Source organism: Cylas formicarius, unplaced genomic scaffold (assembly GCF_029955315.1).
Source record: "Cylas formicarius isolate icCylForm1 unplaced genomic scaffold, icCylForm1.1 PGA_scaffold_7__23_contigs__length_41026272, whole genome shotgun sequence".
NCBI lineage: Eukaryota > Metazoa > Arthropoda > Insecta > Coleoptera > Brentidae > Cylas > Cylas formicarius.
Window position 1 is genome coordinate 35838402 of NW_026844352.1, and position 17067 is coordinate 35855468.

The following is a 17067-nucleotide window of genomic DNA, read 5'->3' on the forward strand; positions in this document are numbered from 1 at the left end:
ATTTATTTGTTCCAGGAACAGAGTCACAAGTCGTATCGGCCTCTCTGCGTGCTCACCTTTCGACTCAATTACTTGTTCGGGCAGCTGGAGCCCATGGGTTATCATCTCGTCAACATGTTACTGCACTCGGTGGTGTGCTTGATGTATTTCAGGTAAGACTGGGATTGTGTCGAAAGTAATCTGGCGAAATAAAGCGGTCGTAATTAGAATTCGCTTTCACGTCACGAACATTCTTCGTGGTAATTTCCATACTAATTAATATCCGTTTATAACAATGCGAGGTTCCGTGAGTAATTAATTGGGTTTATCTGCCACGCGGAAGCTCCTTGTCTATACGGGGTGTCCCCGGCGGGAACTACACTGCTGAAGACGGAATCCCAGCCAGAGTCAGCAAGATTGGCTTTGATAAGTTTGCCTCGCTGCAGTAGCAAAGTGACATTTTAATAAGAATGATTTGATATTTTGACAGACTTCACTGTTGTAGCAAAGTGAACTTGTTTTCCTGTTTCGGCAGATAATTTTTTTGCTGCTATCGTTTTTTGGCTGTTATATTAACGACATTTTGGTGGTTTATAAAGTAATATCGTCCAGACCAGGAAACATATTTCAATTTTCTTAAATTAAAAATTAGAAAGCTATTTTGTTCCTTATTTTCTAAGTCAAATGCCTCCTTCTAGAGGGGTTAAAAGTTTTTGCTGACAAAATTTTTATTTAACATTTTATTTTGTGGATTCTCGTGGATGAACGATTTTTAATAATGTTTTATGTATGCAACACCACTTTAATCACGAGTTTGATTTGGCAGGAGCGCATCGAATCTTTAATAAGCGAGTGACTGAAGGAAGTTTGTCAATGTGTTTTATACAACGATTTTTCTACGACCATTGATTTTTGAGTACATTTTCGTGAAAACGGCATGAATACATTGACTGAGTGCGATGTATGTACTCAAAAATCAATTTAGAACATTTCTGTCTGGTACATAAATGAATAATTTCAGTTTTCTGTTGCAATAGCCAATCATCATTAAAGTACTACATTTTGGTGTAAATTTTTGACAATCAATGAACAACAGTCAATAACAACGAAGCGACTAATACTCGCCTCCTTCGAATAAATGCGTAATTTCAAATACTAAAAGAGTTTCTTTGGTTTACTGAACTTATTCCAAATTAGAGCCTCGCACTGTATCTTCTCCACCGCGTTCGTTTTATCCATTTTTCGGTTGAGACGCCGTCAGAATCTGACACGCTTGAGCGGGTTAAATATTCACAAGTCTATATCTGGGGAGATGCGTCTGAGGCGGTTATTTTCGCATAAAACTTCGACCGGAGAGCAAGTCGTTAGATATTAAGAATATCAAAGTATCGTTACTGCGTTATTCCTCCTTCCATGCTCAGCCATCAAAACCACCCCTGCGAACCGGAGAAAATATATCGAAGTTATATAATCGACCAAGTCGTTTAAGGGCGACAGCGGAACCATTCGAACAACCACGTCAGCTGGCCTGGATTAGTTTCAATCACAGACTATACAGGATGTATATATGTTTAGTTTGCGGTTTCTTGGGTTGCATTAATAAATAAAAATAGTAACCAGAATTAATTATTTTTACATACCGAACCTAATTACCGGCGGAAAAATATTTCCCTTTTTGACTAACTCTCCGACAATTCCACCGGTTCGTGTCTTGTTTCCTTCAACATACCGCAGAAAGTTTTTAGTTTTCGATCTTGTCCGTTCCTCGACAACCCTAGCCTTTGTACTTTATCTATTTTAATATTATTCTTACTATATAAGTTTTTGTTTACTCCATATTAGAATATTTCAATTATCTTCAACTATCTTATTATTATATTATATTTCTTATTCTAGTAAATTACCTATAGTAGGGCCGCTGTCACATTACCATCATTCCCCAAACTCGTCTTGCTATTGTATGCGAATTAGTGTGACCCTAATTTAAGAACCATTCGAGGTGCCAGGACAAAATGATATTGTCAAATTTATACCTGACAACTGAGTAAATAAGTTCATATATTATGCGACAAGTGCGATAATAGTATATTATGCTACAAGTGCGGTAAACGGCATTTGACTCACGAGTGAGTTAAAAAGTTTACCGAACGTGTTGCATACTATACTTTTTCTACGACCGTTAGTTTTTGGGTACATTTTTTCAAAACAGCACGAATACATTCACTGACATGACCATCAGAAATGAGAAACGTCAAAATTCAAGCCGTGCGGTAAAATCTCCGAAAACATCCGGTCCCAAAGTTCGAAGTGGCTCGGATTCGTGGGAAAATGACGTCTTAAAATTACACTTTCCGCACGCGAGATCGGTGTATAGTAGGTATTTTATAGAAGGGAGTAGAAAAAATATTTCTTTCTTGAAAGACCATTAAAGGAGCAAATTTTGGATGTTTTTTCTTAAGGGTTCAAATTATTTCCTCTCTCAAAATAGCCATGTTTTTAGACCCTCAATACAGTGTGTCCCAAAAATGCTAATACAAAAATTATTCACGTAAAACTAAAACCAAATTGCCAACCCGCGTCTTCAACTTTTAAAGACGGCTTGTTTCGGACTAATTAATCATATCACGAAAAAAAAAATGCGGGGAAAAAACAACAGCTATCGACCGTTGGGCGGGGGCGGTGGAGGGGGGACAACATGCGGCAGTGTTTTCCGCATAACCGGGGCCGCAGTTGACGCTGATCTATCCATTTAAGGCAGCTGCATGATACGTCGATAACCCACGATAAACCCTCCGACTAAACTCATCTATCCCCGCCGATTTATTGCCGCTGTTTGTCTGGGCCCCCTCGCGGCCCCCCGCGTTATTGAATACGACCGTGGCAGAAATATGGGCAAGGTAAAAATAGTAAAAATGATTTTTCAAACGGTGGAAGAAATTGCAGGGTGACGCGGATGAAATCGATTAATTGGCAACGTCGCATCTCTTCGAGGTGCGGGTTTTTCGCCAAATTATTATTTTTTCAAAGTTAAAACATATATTCATTATGTTATTTATATAATGTTCCTATATTATGCTATACATGTGTAACTTCTGCCTCAGGAAACATTAAACTAGAATTAAAACTAAAGGGATCTTTATTGCCTGGGCGTAAACGAATAATTACAAATCCAAATGCCGTGTAAACGCACGAGGTACATTAACCTCGCGGCGGCCTCGCTCCTATTCGTTCGGTTCTTCATTTTCAAACGAGGTATCCATTAGAAGTTCCCGATCAGAAGCCCCATCGATTCGTACCGTACAAGCACAGACCCACGACATGCATTGACAACGAAAATTCATAAACCATATAACAGGGAATAAATATTGCAAATTACAATGTCCGAAAAGAAAGTAATTTTATTTAGTTATTTAGAGGGAAAATAAATGATGTTGTTTACTGCTTAGAATTCAAACTCATCATTAAAATTTTTGAAAATGCACAAAACTAGGAAAGCATCTTTCGTAAATACTGACAAATGTATTTTAATTAAAAAAGATTTTTATGTAAGTGATTTTTTTTTTGGCAAAATGTTAAATATTCTTTGTCTAACAATTAACCATAATAATCTTGCGCCCCGCGGTCTGGTCTGGTAGACTAACCGTCTAAAATCAACACAAGGACAGGAGCTATCCATAACTTGCAAAATAATTAACGGAGTTGTCCCATTTTTGGGCGCAAGTATAGCTTAAAGTCCAACTTAAAGATATTGCTGTAAGTAGTTCGTCACCATTAACATCCACACACAAACGATGCCGTCGAACTGCAGCACGAACTACTAGCTGCAAAGTGTTCAGTAGGATATTTGCACAAGAATGTACGATGGGTTCTCGAAGTTCATCCATCTTTAGCTCCTCTGGATTGTTACCTGTGGGAATACTAAATGACGTCGTTTATTGGCAAAGCCGGCATACTTACAGTACAGTGCCATCTAAGAGTACTAGGAACACTTTGCGTCCGAGGAAGTATCCCGACTCTCCACGAGAGAGGGCTCTTTTAGGGGAGGAAGCGAAGTTCGGAAGGTCTGAATGCAGCGCCCTCACCGTCAGGACAGGGAGATGTCCTGCAAATAGAATAGGAACCTCTATTTTGCGCCATTTTCTCATATACATAACCCAATAACGCCCAGCATCCTCATTTGAGCACAGCTGATATACTTGGGGGCATCCTGAACATTCACGAACTGGACTTTACATATGGTTGATTTCTTTTATTTACAAATTCGATTTTGTTCAAAATTATGTCCAGAAAAGCCAGGACATTGGAGCAGGCTGATGAATATTTACATTCAGAACAAATTGATGTCGATATCGCAGCATTGTTCTCAGAAGTTGATGACTTGACCGATGAAGATGATACCAACGATGAAGCTATTGGTATAGCGACCGTACTAGATATCCCATAGTCCAGATAAAGCAACTTCTTCTGATGGAGAAGACAATTTACCACTTTCAAAGTTTCCTAAGTGAGAAAAAAGTGAATCTACTTCGTTGCCAACGAACTTTAATATATCCGAATCAAACTATGAAACTGTGGGCTTTGAAGATTTCCAACAGGTGTTTGAAGTCATAGGAGAACAATTGTCGAATGCTTTAGAAATGTTCGAATATTTTTTGACGATGCCGTTTACGATCACCGATACAATACGGTATACAAGAACACAAAAAAAAAACACGAATATTCAGCAAGTAATGAAGAAATCAAAATTTTTATTGGGGTTTTGAGTTTACTGGATATCATTCGTTACCCAGTGAGAGGAATAGTGAACGTTTCAGAAAGTGAGGTATTTTCCATGACCACTTGTCAATTGATGAGATGATTGTCAGATATTACGGATATCACCTGATAAAACAGTTTATAAAAGCAAAACCGATAAGATTCGGTTTCAAACTGTGGGCTCTATGTGACGATAATGGATACTGCTCTAAAGTTCCACTTTATTGTGACAATGAACCTAAAGATCAACCTGACGAACCAAAAAATCTTTAGGAACCAGAGTTGTCACCAATATGTTAGAAGTAGTGGTACTGGTACGACACAGGAATACCGAACCGCAACAATGTTATCAAAGAATTTTGTAAATGAGCCTGAAGGATTATGTGATTTGGTGATTTGACGTTAACAATACAATTCTGGTTTGAAATGGAATGACAAATATGTGTCTCACTTGCTACCAATTAGGAAAAACTCGCCAAGTACAAAGATGGAAAAAGGAGAATCAGACACAGGTACCAACACCACAGCCATAACTAAACACTAAGTACAAGAAATTTATCGGAGCGGTTGACCACCATGATTGGCTCCTAGAGAAATGGTATTGGTGCCGTTTCACTGAAATGATAGACATTGCTATTGTGGATGGTTGCATACTCGAAAATATCGTACGCACGAAAATTGCCTATCTCTATTTGAAAACTGGCCATGGCTTGAAAATTGGTTGTGGACGATCCTTCAGTCTTCCAAAATTGTTTGTTGAAAGCGGCGGTTTTGAACTGACAAGCGCATGACCATATTGGATGTCAAGGAGTTTCTGACCAGCAGCTGGCCAACTTGATTTTTAAAATTCATTTTCTGCATAAGTTTCTTATATTAACGATAGTTGTTGTTTATTGTTCTTTACCCTATCTCTACACTTACATGATTAGACATCTTTTCCTAATCTAAAATATGAATAAAAGAACTGGGACCTCGAAAAGAAGTTGAATTTTGAATTTGAATCTGCAAAATAAGATGTTAATTTATTAGAGATGGTAAATGCTATGTATTCATTATTTCTCTTTATAACTTTCTTGAAATAACTTCGAAGCACAACATTTGCTCGGTATTATTACATTTCGACATCCTTAAATCTAGTGTAAGCCGATGTACGAAAACTTGGTAGTAATGACTGTTTAAGTAGCAGCCTCCGGTATAATGGAGTCTGTGTGATCAAATTGTGGGAGTGGGCGAGACGTTGATCTCCGTCTGTGTCGAGCAATATGGATGTCGTTAAGTAGCGTTGGCTCTTTGTTCAAAGCATATTAAGGGTTATTCACTGAATTACGCTCGCTTTTGATTCGTTGCCGATCAAGATGTTTTGCACTTAGAATAGAAAGACGAGTCACGAAAGTATCCCACAAGTTCGCAGAGCGTCACGCGAATTTTTACGATTTATATCGTAAATAAACTTTACCCGTCTAGTGTACATTGTTGTCGACGAAGCAAACAAATCAATCACGATAATACGGCAACACTTTTTCAGCTGCCAAGTCGACGGAGACTATTCAACGGAGAAATTGCAATAAAATTGTCTTGCCTTTTTTCCACTTCGATCCGCGTTCGCCGTCCTTTGTCGGCGGAACGAAGACGATGATTTTACGTTTTCGTTGAAAATGATAAAGTTTATCCATTTCTTTTACGGCTCGTGACGACAAGGGGTTTGGTTAGCAAGCTGGGTACCTAATGTAATTAACAGTAAGCTCCACTTATCGAAGTGGAATGGTTCCGGTAAACTGCAATTATGGATTTTGTGAAGTAAATTTTATTTAGAGCGAGCCAGACGAGTAGTAATGGCTGGTAACTGTTAACGAGTTTATTTATATTATTTCGCAATTTCTCTAAATCCTAACGAGTACTTCGTGAAATCGTTACAAGCTTATTGAGTCGTATTTGTCAGGTAGAAAACAGTGTGTTGAGTTGCAAGGAGAAATGTCAACGTTAAAAAGTCTACGATTTGCCCCGAGGCCCAGTTTTGGGGCCATTACTATTTTTCATATATATCAATATACTGGGTGTTTCGATTCTTCCATTCAGATGCGTGTTATACTGCGATGAGGTCACCAGCATAAGTTTTGGGAAAACCTTTCAAGAATTAAGTGTGAAAAGGACTCTTGAACATTTAGCAAACAAATGGTTCGAAAATAACGCCTTTAAACTGAACACTTTGACAAGACCCAACACTTGACGATTTCAACTAAAAAGCTAATATGTAATATGGTAGTTGAGCTACACTACTTGGTGTTGTTATCGATGACGGACAAAATTAGTCGGAATATGTTGGTGAATTGAAAGCAAAACTTAGCAATGGACTGTTCGTTCTGGGACGAGGATTGATTGTTGATAAGTACCTAATTATAGTATATCATGCTCTATTGCATTCTCATTTAAGGTATGGAGCGGTGTTGTGGTGGTAATTTTTAAATTGCAAAAGCAAATAATAAGAATTGGCTATCGTAATCATTGTCAGCTATGTTTTATTCATAAAAATCGTGTATGAATACCAAAAAATTTCGATAATTATAATTATCATAGCAGATTTGGGCCTTAATTTATTAAAACTTTGTCATAGATTCAGGGTGTCTATCGACAATATTCTTCATTTTGACTTGTATAATCTTCTGAGTGCCAACATAAGATCCTTAGATGACATATCTTTTAAAAAGAGAGTTAAAGATTACCCACTACTTTACTGTTTCTACTCTAATGTTGAATTTAAAGATAAAGTAAAAACCAACACAGATCTCTTTATAGTCCACCCCCAGATTTGTTTTGGTTTGTTTTATTGTTTGTTTTTTGTGATATAGACCATCCTTCTTTAAACCAAGTGGATGTGACATATATTTTGACGGTGACAATCTTATGTATCTGTTTGTAGAAACATATGTATATCGATTTCTCCGACTGAAAGCCTTTGTTGGATATTTTGGGTTGAAGTCCTTTAAAAAATGCTCTGTGTTGATATTTTAAAAATTAATAAGTTCAAGGTGATCAAAAAGTGAGACCAAACCATTTAATGAAAAAATGTTAAAAGTTGTGTTTTTTTCAATGCCCTATTTTTATTAATTTATCGTATTTCGCGTGCTTTATACAATGTTTCCTATTTGAAAAAGTTTTAGACTTCGAAAAAACCGCCGAAAACATCGCCAGTTTGGCTTGTTTTCAGATTAGAAATCAATATTCGACAGTTTTCAACTAAGTCATTTGTTGTTGTTAATGGTAGTTTGACACAAAATAAGATCTATAATTTTGTTTTCTAAATAAAAATAAATTATATACAAAATACTAATAGTAAATAAAACAAATTAAAAAGATAATTTGGTATTTTCAATTTTTATTCAGAAATCAATAAATTCTAAAATAAATAATAAAAATAATAAATTATCTTTAAAACTTTTGAATTTTCGCATTATACGATTAAAACACCGTGTCTTGTAAATTTCTGTTGATCTGGATATTTTTCAGCAAATGTGTTTTTGAAAAAATTTGTTCAGTTTTCAGAAATTAAACAAATTTATAAACTTTTATGTTAATTATCAATTAATTATTGTTAATTGTGAATGGTAGGTGCCATTTCTGTACCACTCGATTCTTTTTTATTCCACCATGTTTCTCCGTTATCTTCTTTCCAATTAACAACCCTTTAGCATTTTTACCATGGAATAACCTTTTTTTTGCTAATATTTCGAACCTACAACTGTTTGTTATAGGAATTATATTATCAAATTATAAAAACGGGGTGTTTCCACACTTTGAAAGTATCGACAGTTACCGCTAAAGTAGGAGTCGGAGGAATAAATAGGAATATTTAAATCTGCAAACGTCACTTTTGACATAAAATGCAGAATATATGGGAAACGATATAATTTCTTTTAAAAATACTTTAATAAACAGTGTGTTCCATTTAAAATAAAATACACACTTGTCTTTAAGTTTTGTTTTGATATTTTGACAGGTGCTGAGATAAGATTTAAAGAAAATTATTGTTAGTTCATCAAATAATAGTGTGTAAATTATTTCAATTAGAATATATAGGTAAATAAAGTAATCAAACAGGGAGACCACCTCATTCTCCCCTTTTCTATTGGATTGGATGTTTCATTTTTCTATCACGCCGTTCCATCAGTTTAAACTGAGTTTACTTGTAACTAACGAGTACTACGAGTCGGCTATTTTGGGGTGGTCCAGTGAATTTATACTAAACCTCAAACCTTTACCTCAAAATTCTTATAGTATGCCTGTTTACCTGGCGAAAGTAAATTTTAGGCGAAATATCTAAATGTAAGACGTCGAAAATCGATCTTTTTAATGGTAATGTGATTAAAATGATATGATATTAGAAACAAGAAACACCATGAAAAAAAAAGCGCAGCATAAACTTCAAAATTTCAACCAGTGGTTCTAAATTCATGTCACTTTTTCTGTCGCCGACTGTTTCCGAGATATCAAACGACTAGGTATATTGGCCCACCGCAAATGCGGCTTATTTTAATACTGATACTAATCAATCCAGTATATCTATTTAACAGTCAAGCACGCTGATTCAATTGACCAGCGAACTAGTCATAGACAAATGCCGCAATTACAATTGCTATGCATCTGACTACGTCTAATTGTCTTGTCAGTAGCTTTGTTAATGTTAATGTTGCGTCTTGTGCGTGTGATAGAATAATGTGGTTAATGGACGGATGTCCTTATTTTTACAATGATTAACAATTTTCAAGTGACCTACGTCCAAGTTAACAACAAATCGAATATCTGACTCTGACTTGTAATTTGTCTCTATCTTATTTAAAATTACTACACTCCCTCTTAGTAGTCATAACTTCTGCATCATTCGGAATTCTTCTTTTGGTCACCAAAGATTTCGAAATGAAGAAAATGTCTTTTCAGACATCTAAAAATTCACTTTCAAGGCAATAATGATGGATATTGTTGCCCGAGTATATTAAAACGCCGATAAAGTATTGATAATTTAAAAAATCAGATGGCTCCTAGGCAATAAAACACGTGAATACAACCTCCAGGCGCCCTTACATTCTGTGTATTTAGAAAGCAGCCAGACAGTAACCCAATTTCTTTGTCGTACTTCTCTGAAACGATATTACGGCCGCATTTCGTAGGCGAACTCGTCAAATACAAATATGCGGAAACTCCAAAACAAGTAAAGCTCTTGTTTGCCGAGATGCGACGGCAGTGTAAACAAAAACCGGCGTCCGAAATAAGTACGTTTTGTTTACCGGTGATCGATTACCCTAAGCCGAGGGAAAACGGCTCCTACGTCATATTTTTTGTGGGGCAACGTAAACAAAATAAGCTGCGTATTAAAATGCAGCCGGATAAGATCGGATTCGTGCCAAAAACCACCCCGACCTTGACACAAAGCGTTTCCGGGAAACAATTCGATATTTTATGCTGCCGAGGTAGACAGTGCAGCGTAATTTCCGTATTTATTATTAGTTTTTTGCATTCAATAGGGCATAATAATAATGAACATGATTATTTACGGCGAGTTACTTTTATTAATTGCAATATAGAAGCAAAAAAAGCTCTACCCGAATTAAAGTACAAAACTAAAGGACCAAAACGATATAAATTGTCACGATTCAGATACTATGCTCCCTGAAATTGAATAATCAAACAAGAGTTTTAGCACCATCAAGACAAAATGTTTTGTCCTGCATATTACTTGTATCCCCCGAAATTGTTGTTACAAAGCTGGGCTTGTCCAAGAAATTCGAAGCCAAACCAGTGAACCAAAACAAAAACAAAAACAAAAACTTCTGGATTCCTCCTGAGTCGGTTTTTTTTTTGAGTCGAACGTTTCGCCAATTATCCTTTTGGCTTCTTCAGAGCTTGACTGAAACAAAAACCTACGCATAAGTTTTGTAAAAAGTATTACAGTGGCTGTGGAGGTTTCTTAAAAAATTTACAATGTTTATTTTGAACTGTTGTTCTGGTTCGGGTCTCAAAATCAGCGGTCGGATTGGCTTCCCAACGTTTCGCTAGCACGACTGAGACAATTCATCAACTGCCATCAAGAGCCTTAACAAATTTGTAAGGTTTATTTTGATTTGCTTTATTGCGGTCTTAATGCATTTAGCATTTTTTAATAAAACCAAAAAAACTTTCTTATAAACTCTCGCCATATGAACTTTAGGCTATTCTGAACTAAAAACAGTTGACTTAAATCATTTTCAAATCCTTGCCACGCTCTCAGGGACGTAAAACAAAAAAAAAGGTTGGATTTGGCAAGAATTACCCAGGCTAGCTCCTGGTCGACTTATAATCGCTAATAAGTTTTTTTCATAGGGTGACAGGTAACTGATAAACAAGCATATATGTTACTGGCGAACTAGATTAGTTAAATTGCTAATAGGCTTATTCAAGAGAAATATAATGTGATATGTAATAGTTTATAGAGCAATCTATTATTTAGCAAACTAGATTAAAGTCCGGGCTACACTTAGTTTCAACTGAGGTCTAGCAATTGAAATATATGAAACACGCGTTAGTGGTTGGTCGGTTGGGGGTTAATTACTCGTAAAGGTAAACTGGATCCGAACGGAGAGAGGCCACTCGAGAGGCTGGCGAACTATAGGCCTGACCTTGTTCATTATCTTGTGCAATCCTCGTCGCTTCTATTTCTGGAGAATTCAGAAAATATAACTGTTCAGGCAGGTGATACACTGCTAAGACCTCTGGCACCATCCACATGCTACACACGACGGCCTGACGGGACGAACAACCACTGGGTCCCGGGTAGGCGCTCCGAAAGGGGCAGGTTATATAAGCCCAAAAGGAGCACGGAAGAAAAAAAGGAAAAAGCCTAAAACAGTAAATACCTAAGTACAGGGTAAATAAAACCTGACCGCGGAAGAACAGCAGTAGGAAGAAGGACTTACCTCGAATTGAGGATTTTTCCTACAACCAGAACCATCGTAAAGCCTCAAACATTCTAGAGACAAAAAGGGAGCACTATCGAATCCCCCTAACAAGGTAGGGACTTTCTTTTAATAGGCGGCGTACCCTAAGCTGGAAGAATGTTTAAATGAATCTAGAAAGTCACAATCCCTCTGTGACGCTATTACGCACTTCTCAGATTCTTGAGTGCCTTTTCTTAAGGCACGGTGAATCGAAGATGGAACACAGAGAGCTTGCAGACCTGGGCGCAGCCGATTTATTAACTCCCGACCCGACAAAAAAATTCAAAGGGTAACAACCATTGTTACTAACAAGACGTGGCCCACGAGCCAACACGGTCATAATTCCGTGCCCAATACGAAATCCAAGCGCTAACAGCAGCGCCGATCTGAGAGCACCCACAGCATACATGGCGAATACACCAACCCCAACGCTTCCGCACAGAGTATTATGGAAATTAATTATGGTTTATAGCAGGCTATCGGCCCACAATATGCACACTATGATAAGAACCCAATTCGCACTGAACTTTGCAACGTTGCGCTCTACGCGTCGGGAAGGTAGTTCCTTATAAACAAATGGCACCGTTACATCCTCAAATACAAAATCTACACAAACAACTTACAAAATCACATAAAATCATCGAATTACTTTCGGCCTATACATCACCAATTCCAGTGGTGGATGTTTTGTCGAATTTTCCGGGGTGTGTCATCAAATGCTGCTCACTGACCCCGTAAGAATTACGTCACCGAAATGAAAAAGTTGCCTTTAAATCCCATCTTTCACGGCGCTTATCTTTTCGTCGCGTCACGCCCATTAACGCCAAGCGCCTCAAAAGAGGCAACGACGATAATAAACAATGGTTATTGTTCGTATTATGTAACAAATTTTCGCGATTCCTCGAACTAGCGACTTATTATAAATTGAAACCGAAAGTCTTCCAAAAATAATTAATCGCAAACCGGGAGCCCCCTCTTTTCAACTAACAACTCACTTGACAGAGATTAATGAATTTATGAAAAGAAAAGTATCCACCTAATTACCCCGCTAAGTAGAAAATCGCTCCGACTTATTTATGTTCGCAAAATACGTGCGGGTGGCGCGGGGTAAGGATGGAGGAATAATAATTAAAATTTGGGGTTATTTCCCACTATCGGGGGTCGGAGATAAGTTATTCAGCTCATTTTGATTTTAGAACTGGACAAACTTGTTCTATGATGCGTTTAGAAACATCAACAATTTTTATAATAATTAATAAAATTTAAAAATGATAATTACGATTACATCGATTTTAGCTATAACAATATTCTTATTTCTTAGATTTTCCGCAGAATTCAATGACGTAGATTATGTTTTAACGTATTTACCGCTTTTTACTTATAAACTTAACTTATGTTTCTTAGTAGTGCGTACTTTTTTTTTCAAAAACACGCTAATACATTTTTCCAAAATTAAATCAGCCAAAATCGTCTCCTTTTATCTCTAAAAATAAGGGATAGATTCCGCAAAAGCACCCTAAATGAGACACCTGGTACTTATTGAAATCGTTTTTCAGATTTTATTTATGTAATAGTTTATTTTACACACAATGAAGTGTCGTTTAATTGGAGCTTTTAATTCATTCAACTTAGTTACAAAATTAAGGAAACTTTTAAAAAATACAAGAACCGTATTTAATAATATGAAGTTGATAGGCCTACTGAAAAGACGAAAAATCGGTTTCAGACATTCAGGATTTTTTAGATTTTGTTTTTGCATATCTATCTCGCAATTAAATTAAGGAAAATGTAGTTTCCACGAACGTTCGAATATCGGACAGCCTATACAGAATAGTATAAGAAAAGTGGGTCACCAATAAGAAATGCAATTTTGGAACAAACGAATTCGTTTAACACAAAATGGAAATTAAATATTAGTTATTTCAAATAGGTCACCATTTTTCCCTAGGCACTTTTCAATGAGCCTTTCATTGTTGCTAACTACTTTTCTTAGCTCTTGTCTAGGGACGCTACGAATTGCTTCTCTAATTCAAATGCAAAGGTTTTCGTTTGTTTGCGGTTGGGATAAATATACTTTACGTTCTAATGTCCCCTACAAAATCTGATATCTGTGGATCGCGGTGGTCAGCAGATTAAAGGACTGTCGAATCCAATGTTTATGAAAATAAACGACTTAGTTCGTTTTCTAAAAATCGGAGAAAGGTGATCGCGTTCAAATTTTCACGGAAGAAGTATGGTCCAATTATTTTTTCGTTTAAAATATGTATTATCCAATGCTGATTCATACATCACTCCACATTCTAATATTCTGAGATGACACCGTGCCGTCCTTAGTTAATGTATAAAATATTGTTCAGGAGCCTGATATTTTCTAAGTACATACCCTGCAACCATAGACAAAACTTCATTCTTCTTTCGTTGTATGCAGGAATTTGAGTTTAAAGGCCCTTTTCCCCTTTTTTTTCAATTGTCCAGGCGCAATTTTTGGAAGTTTTTAGGTTTAATCTAATACTGGATTAGAGATTTTCATTAAAATAGTCAACGCGATTGATATCTCGGCCAACTTGTATTAACACTATACCGGCCGTTTAGAAATCCTAATTACGTACGGCGCTTGCCGAAACATTGTCCTGATACCTAACTACCGAATACCGTCAATGCTCAGTGATGTTGTTATAGCTGAGAGCCGGCATATTTTATTTTAAAGTAGGATATAATATTAGGGCTATTTGATTTCAATTGAAAAAACCGGTTTTATTTTTTCGATGGGGGGCAGGGGGGCGAAGTCGGGGGGGCTATCTCGGAAACGGTACGACCTGGGGGGTCGGGGTTCTCGCCATCGAATTCAGAAAAAAATCTCGAGGAGGAAGCGACCTCAAAAAATCGCTTTTGAGGAGGTAGCCCTTTTTCGGTTTTTCGAGGTTTTCGGAGTTATTTGAGGTCGGATCGGGGCGCGGACGGTATATTCGCGTAGAGGGGCCCGAGGCGCACCGGAACCCTCAAAAAGGACGCCCCTCAAAATTGAGGAGGTATTGAGGTTAGGGAGGGTCTCGTCTCCTATGGGACGGATCGAAAATTCGAGTACCTACGTCGACGCGCCTATACCCGGGCGTCGTTCTGAAGGCCCATGTCCTATACCCGTCTGTGGAGTTTTTTTTGAGGGCGCCTCCTCAAAGTTCAAAAAGTTTGCTATCTCCGAGGTTTACCGGCCGAATCGCTTCGAAACCGGCACGGGGGGGTTTCTCGGGTCGGAAACGCCGGATCCGCCCTCAAAAATCTCCTACCTCAAAAACTCAAAAATATGACCTTTTTCAATGTTGTCGTTGAACGCGTCGATTAAGGTCGCGTTAGGTCCGGCCGGGTTCGGATCGATACGGGAGGTGGTCGAAGGAACGGCCTTTCTTACGATACCCTCCTCCCCGATCTCCTCCCAAACGGGGGGCGACAAGGGGGGATCAAAAAAAAGGACCGCGTTTTTCACTTTCCCAAAATCGGAAATCGAAAATTCCGACCTCGGGGCGTGAGTGAGGTCGCGGAGGGGCGTCGAGCGCCGCCTTGCCCTACCTCCTCAAAAATTCCTCAATATTGAGGTAGCGTCGGATTTTTGAGTATTTGAGGTCGGGGGCGGACCCGACCCGGACGCCCCGAAAGCCCTATACTCAGGCCACGCGTCGAGCCCGAGATCGACAATTGGCGAATTTTTTTGTTGAGGTTTTGAGGAGGTCAAAGGTCAAAAAGTTTGCTATCTCCGAGACCGTCGTTCCGATCGGGACCCAACTCGGTAAAGTTCTGGAGGAGGTCGGGGGAGGAAGTACCCGACCTCCCTCCTCCTCCCTCCTCAAAAAAATTTTTGAAAATTTTTCGGCGGCGTCCCTTTCGAAAAATTCCCCCTCCCGCCCTATGGGACCGGGAGGGGCGCCGAATTTTTTTTAAGTAAAGGGAGGACGGGGCTTTCGCCTGACGCGGTCGGATCCGAGGTCGGTCCCATAGGGAGGGAGTGCCTCCCACAAAAAAAATGCTCAGTGATGTTGTTATAGCTGAGAGCCGGCATATTTTATTTTAAAGTAGGATATAATATTAGGGCTATTTGATTTCAATGCTACATATTTCTCAATTTTAGGTTTTTGTAGTATGATAAAATAGTTCACTCGGTTGCTAAGATGGATAGAAATATAGTTCTGTGCAGTGTTTCGATTAATAGATTTTAAAATATTTAATCTTAAAAAAAACAAGAAAAAAATACCAACAAAAATTATTTTTATTATATATTGATTTATTATTTAGATTTAATAATTTTTTTTTGTGTGATAATCCTCAAAACATTTTCCCATACATAAAGGAATTACACAATATGAGCACATGAAACAGGTTTCCTTCCTTTTTCCGTTTTTTTTGCAAACTCTGCAGCGCTTTTGAGGAAACTTCTTATTGCCTGAACTAGTAATTTTCACAATTTTATGTTGTCTCATGTCTGCAGAAAGTCTCATTGGTGCATCTTCGCGAGAAACTCTCTTGGATACATTTCCTGGACTCTCTGAATGAACATATCCTTTTTCAATCCAGTTTTGCGCAATATTTTTCAAAAAAGATGAAAATTTTATTTTTTTTCCTGGATTCAGAACCTTGAAGACAACAAATGAATTGAACAGTGCAGTATTTAATATGAACATAAAAGCCTTCTTTGTCCATTTCACAGTTTTTCTTATAATAGGATTATAAGCAAGGTATTGGTCTGCTATATCAACTCCCTTCATGTACTTATTATATTCCAAAATTGTTTCTGGTTTTTGTATCAGATCGCCAGTTTTTCGATTTATTTTCTGGGTTTGTATCATTCGAGCCTGGTGTATTGTTGAAATCATTCTTACAACTCTTTTATCTTTCCAAATATGTATTAGAATTTCACCTTTTCTACGGAAGTTGTGTTGTCCTTGTTTTAAAGTAATTTTTTTTAGATCGTGTGGTAGCCCGCGGTTCTCTCTTATAGTTCCACAAATTCTTATCTTTTTGTAGAGTAACTTCTGTGCTAACTGAACACTGTTGTAGTAATTGTCCATGTAAACATGGTGCCAAATATTTCCATAACCATCTAAAAGGTTTACGACCAGGTTTTGCAATGTTTCTCCATTGCCACTATATAATTTAAATTTGCATATATATCCAGTGTCGGATTCACACAACATTCTCACTAATAACCCATACTTTGTAATCTTTCCTGGGTTGTACACTCGGAAACTTACTCTACCTCTGCAAGGAATCATGGCTTCATCCAACGATAGATTTTGTTTTGGTTTATAGACTTTATCAAACTTCTCTATAAAGTATTGCATTATTGATTCTACTTTAACAAGTCGACTTGCGTCATCAG

At 37.6% G+C, this 17067-nt stretch overlaps 1 protein-coding gene across 1 annotated transcript in view; it reads left to right on the forward strand.

The window, feature by feature from the left end:
- The window catches only part of LOC132704421 (protein O-mannosyl-transferase Tmtc3-like), a 91297-nt gene that overhangs the window by 33955 nt on the left and 40275 nt on the right, over positions 1-17067 (forward strand). Inside the window, exon 2 of the mRNA XM_060674414.1 lies at positions 16-152. Coding sequence (XP_060530397.1) covers positions 16-152 — 137 coding nt within the window. The remainder of the gene's footprint in view (positions 1-15; positions 153-17067) is intronic.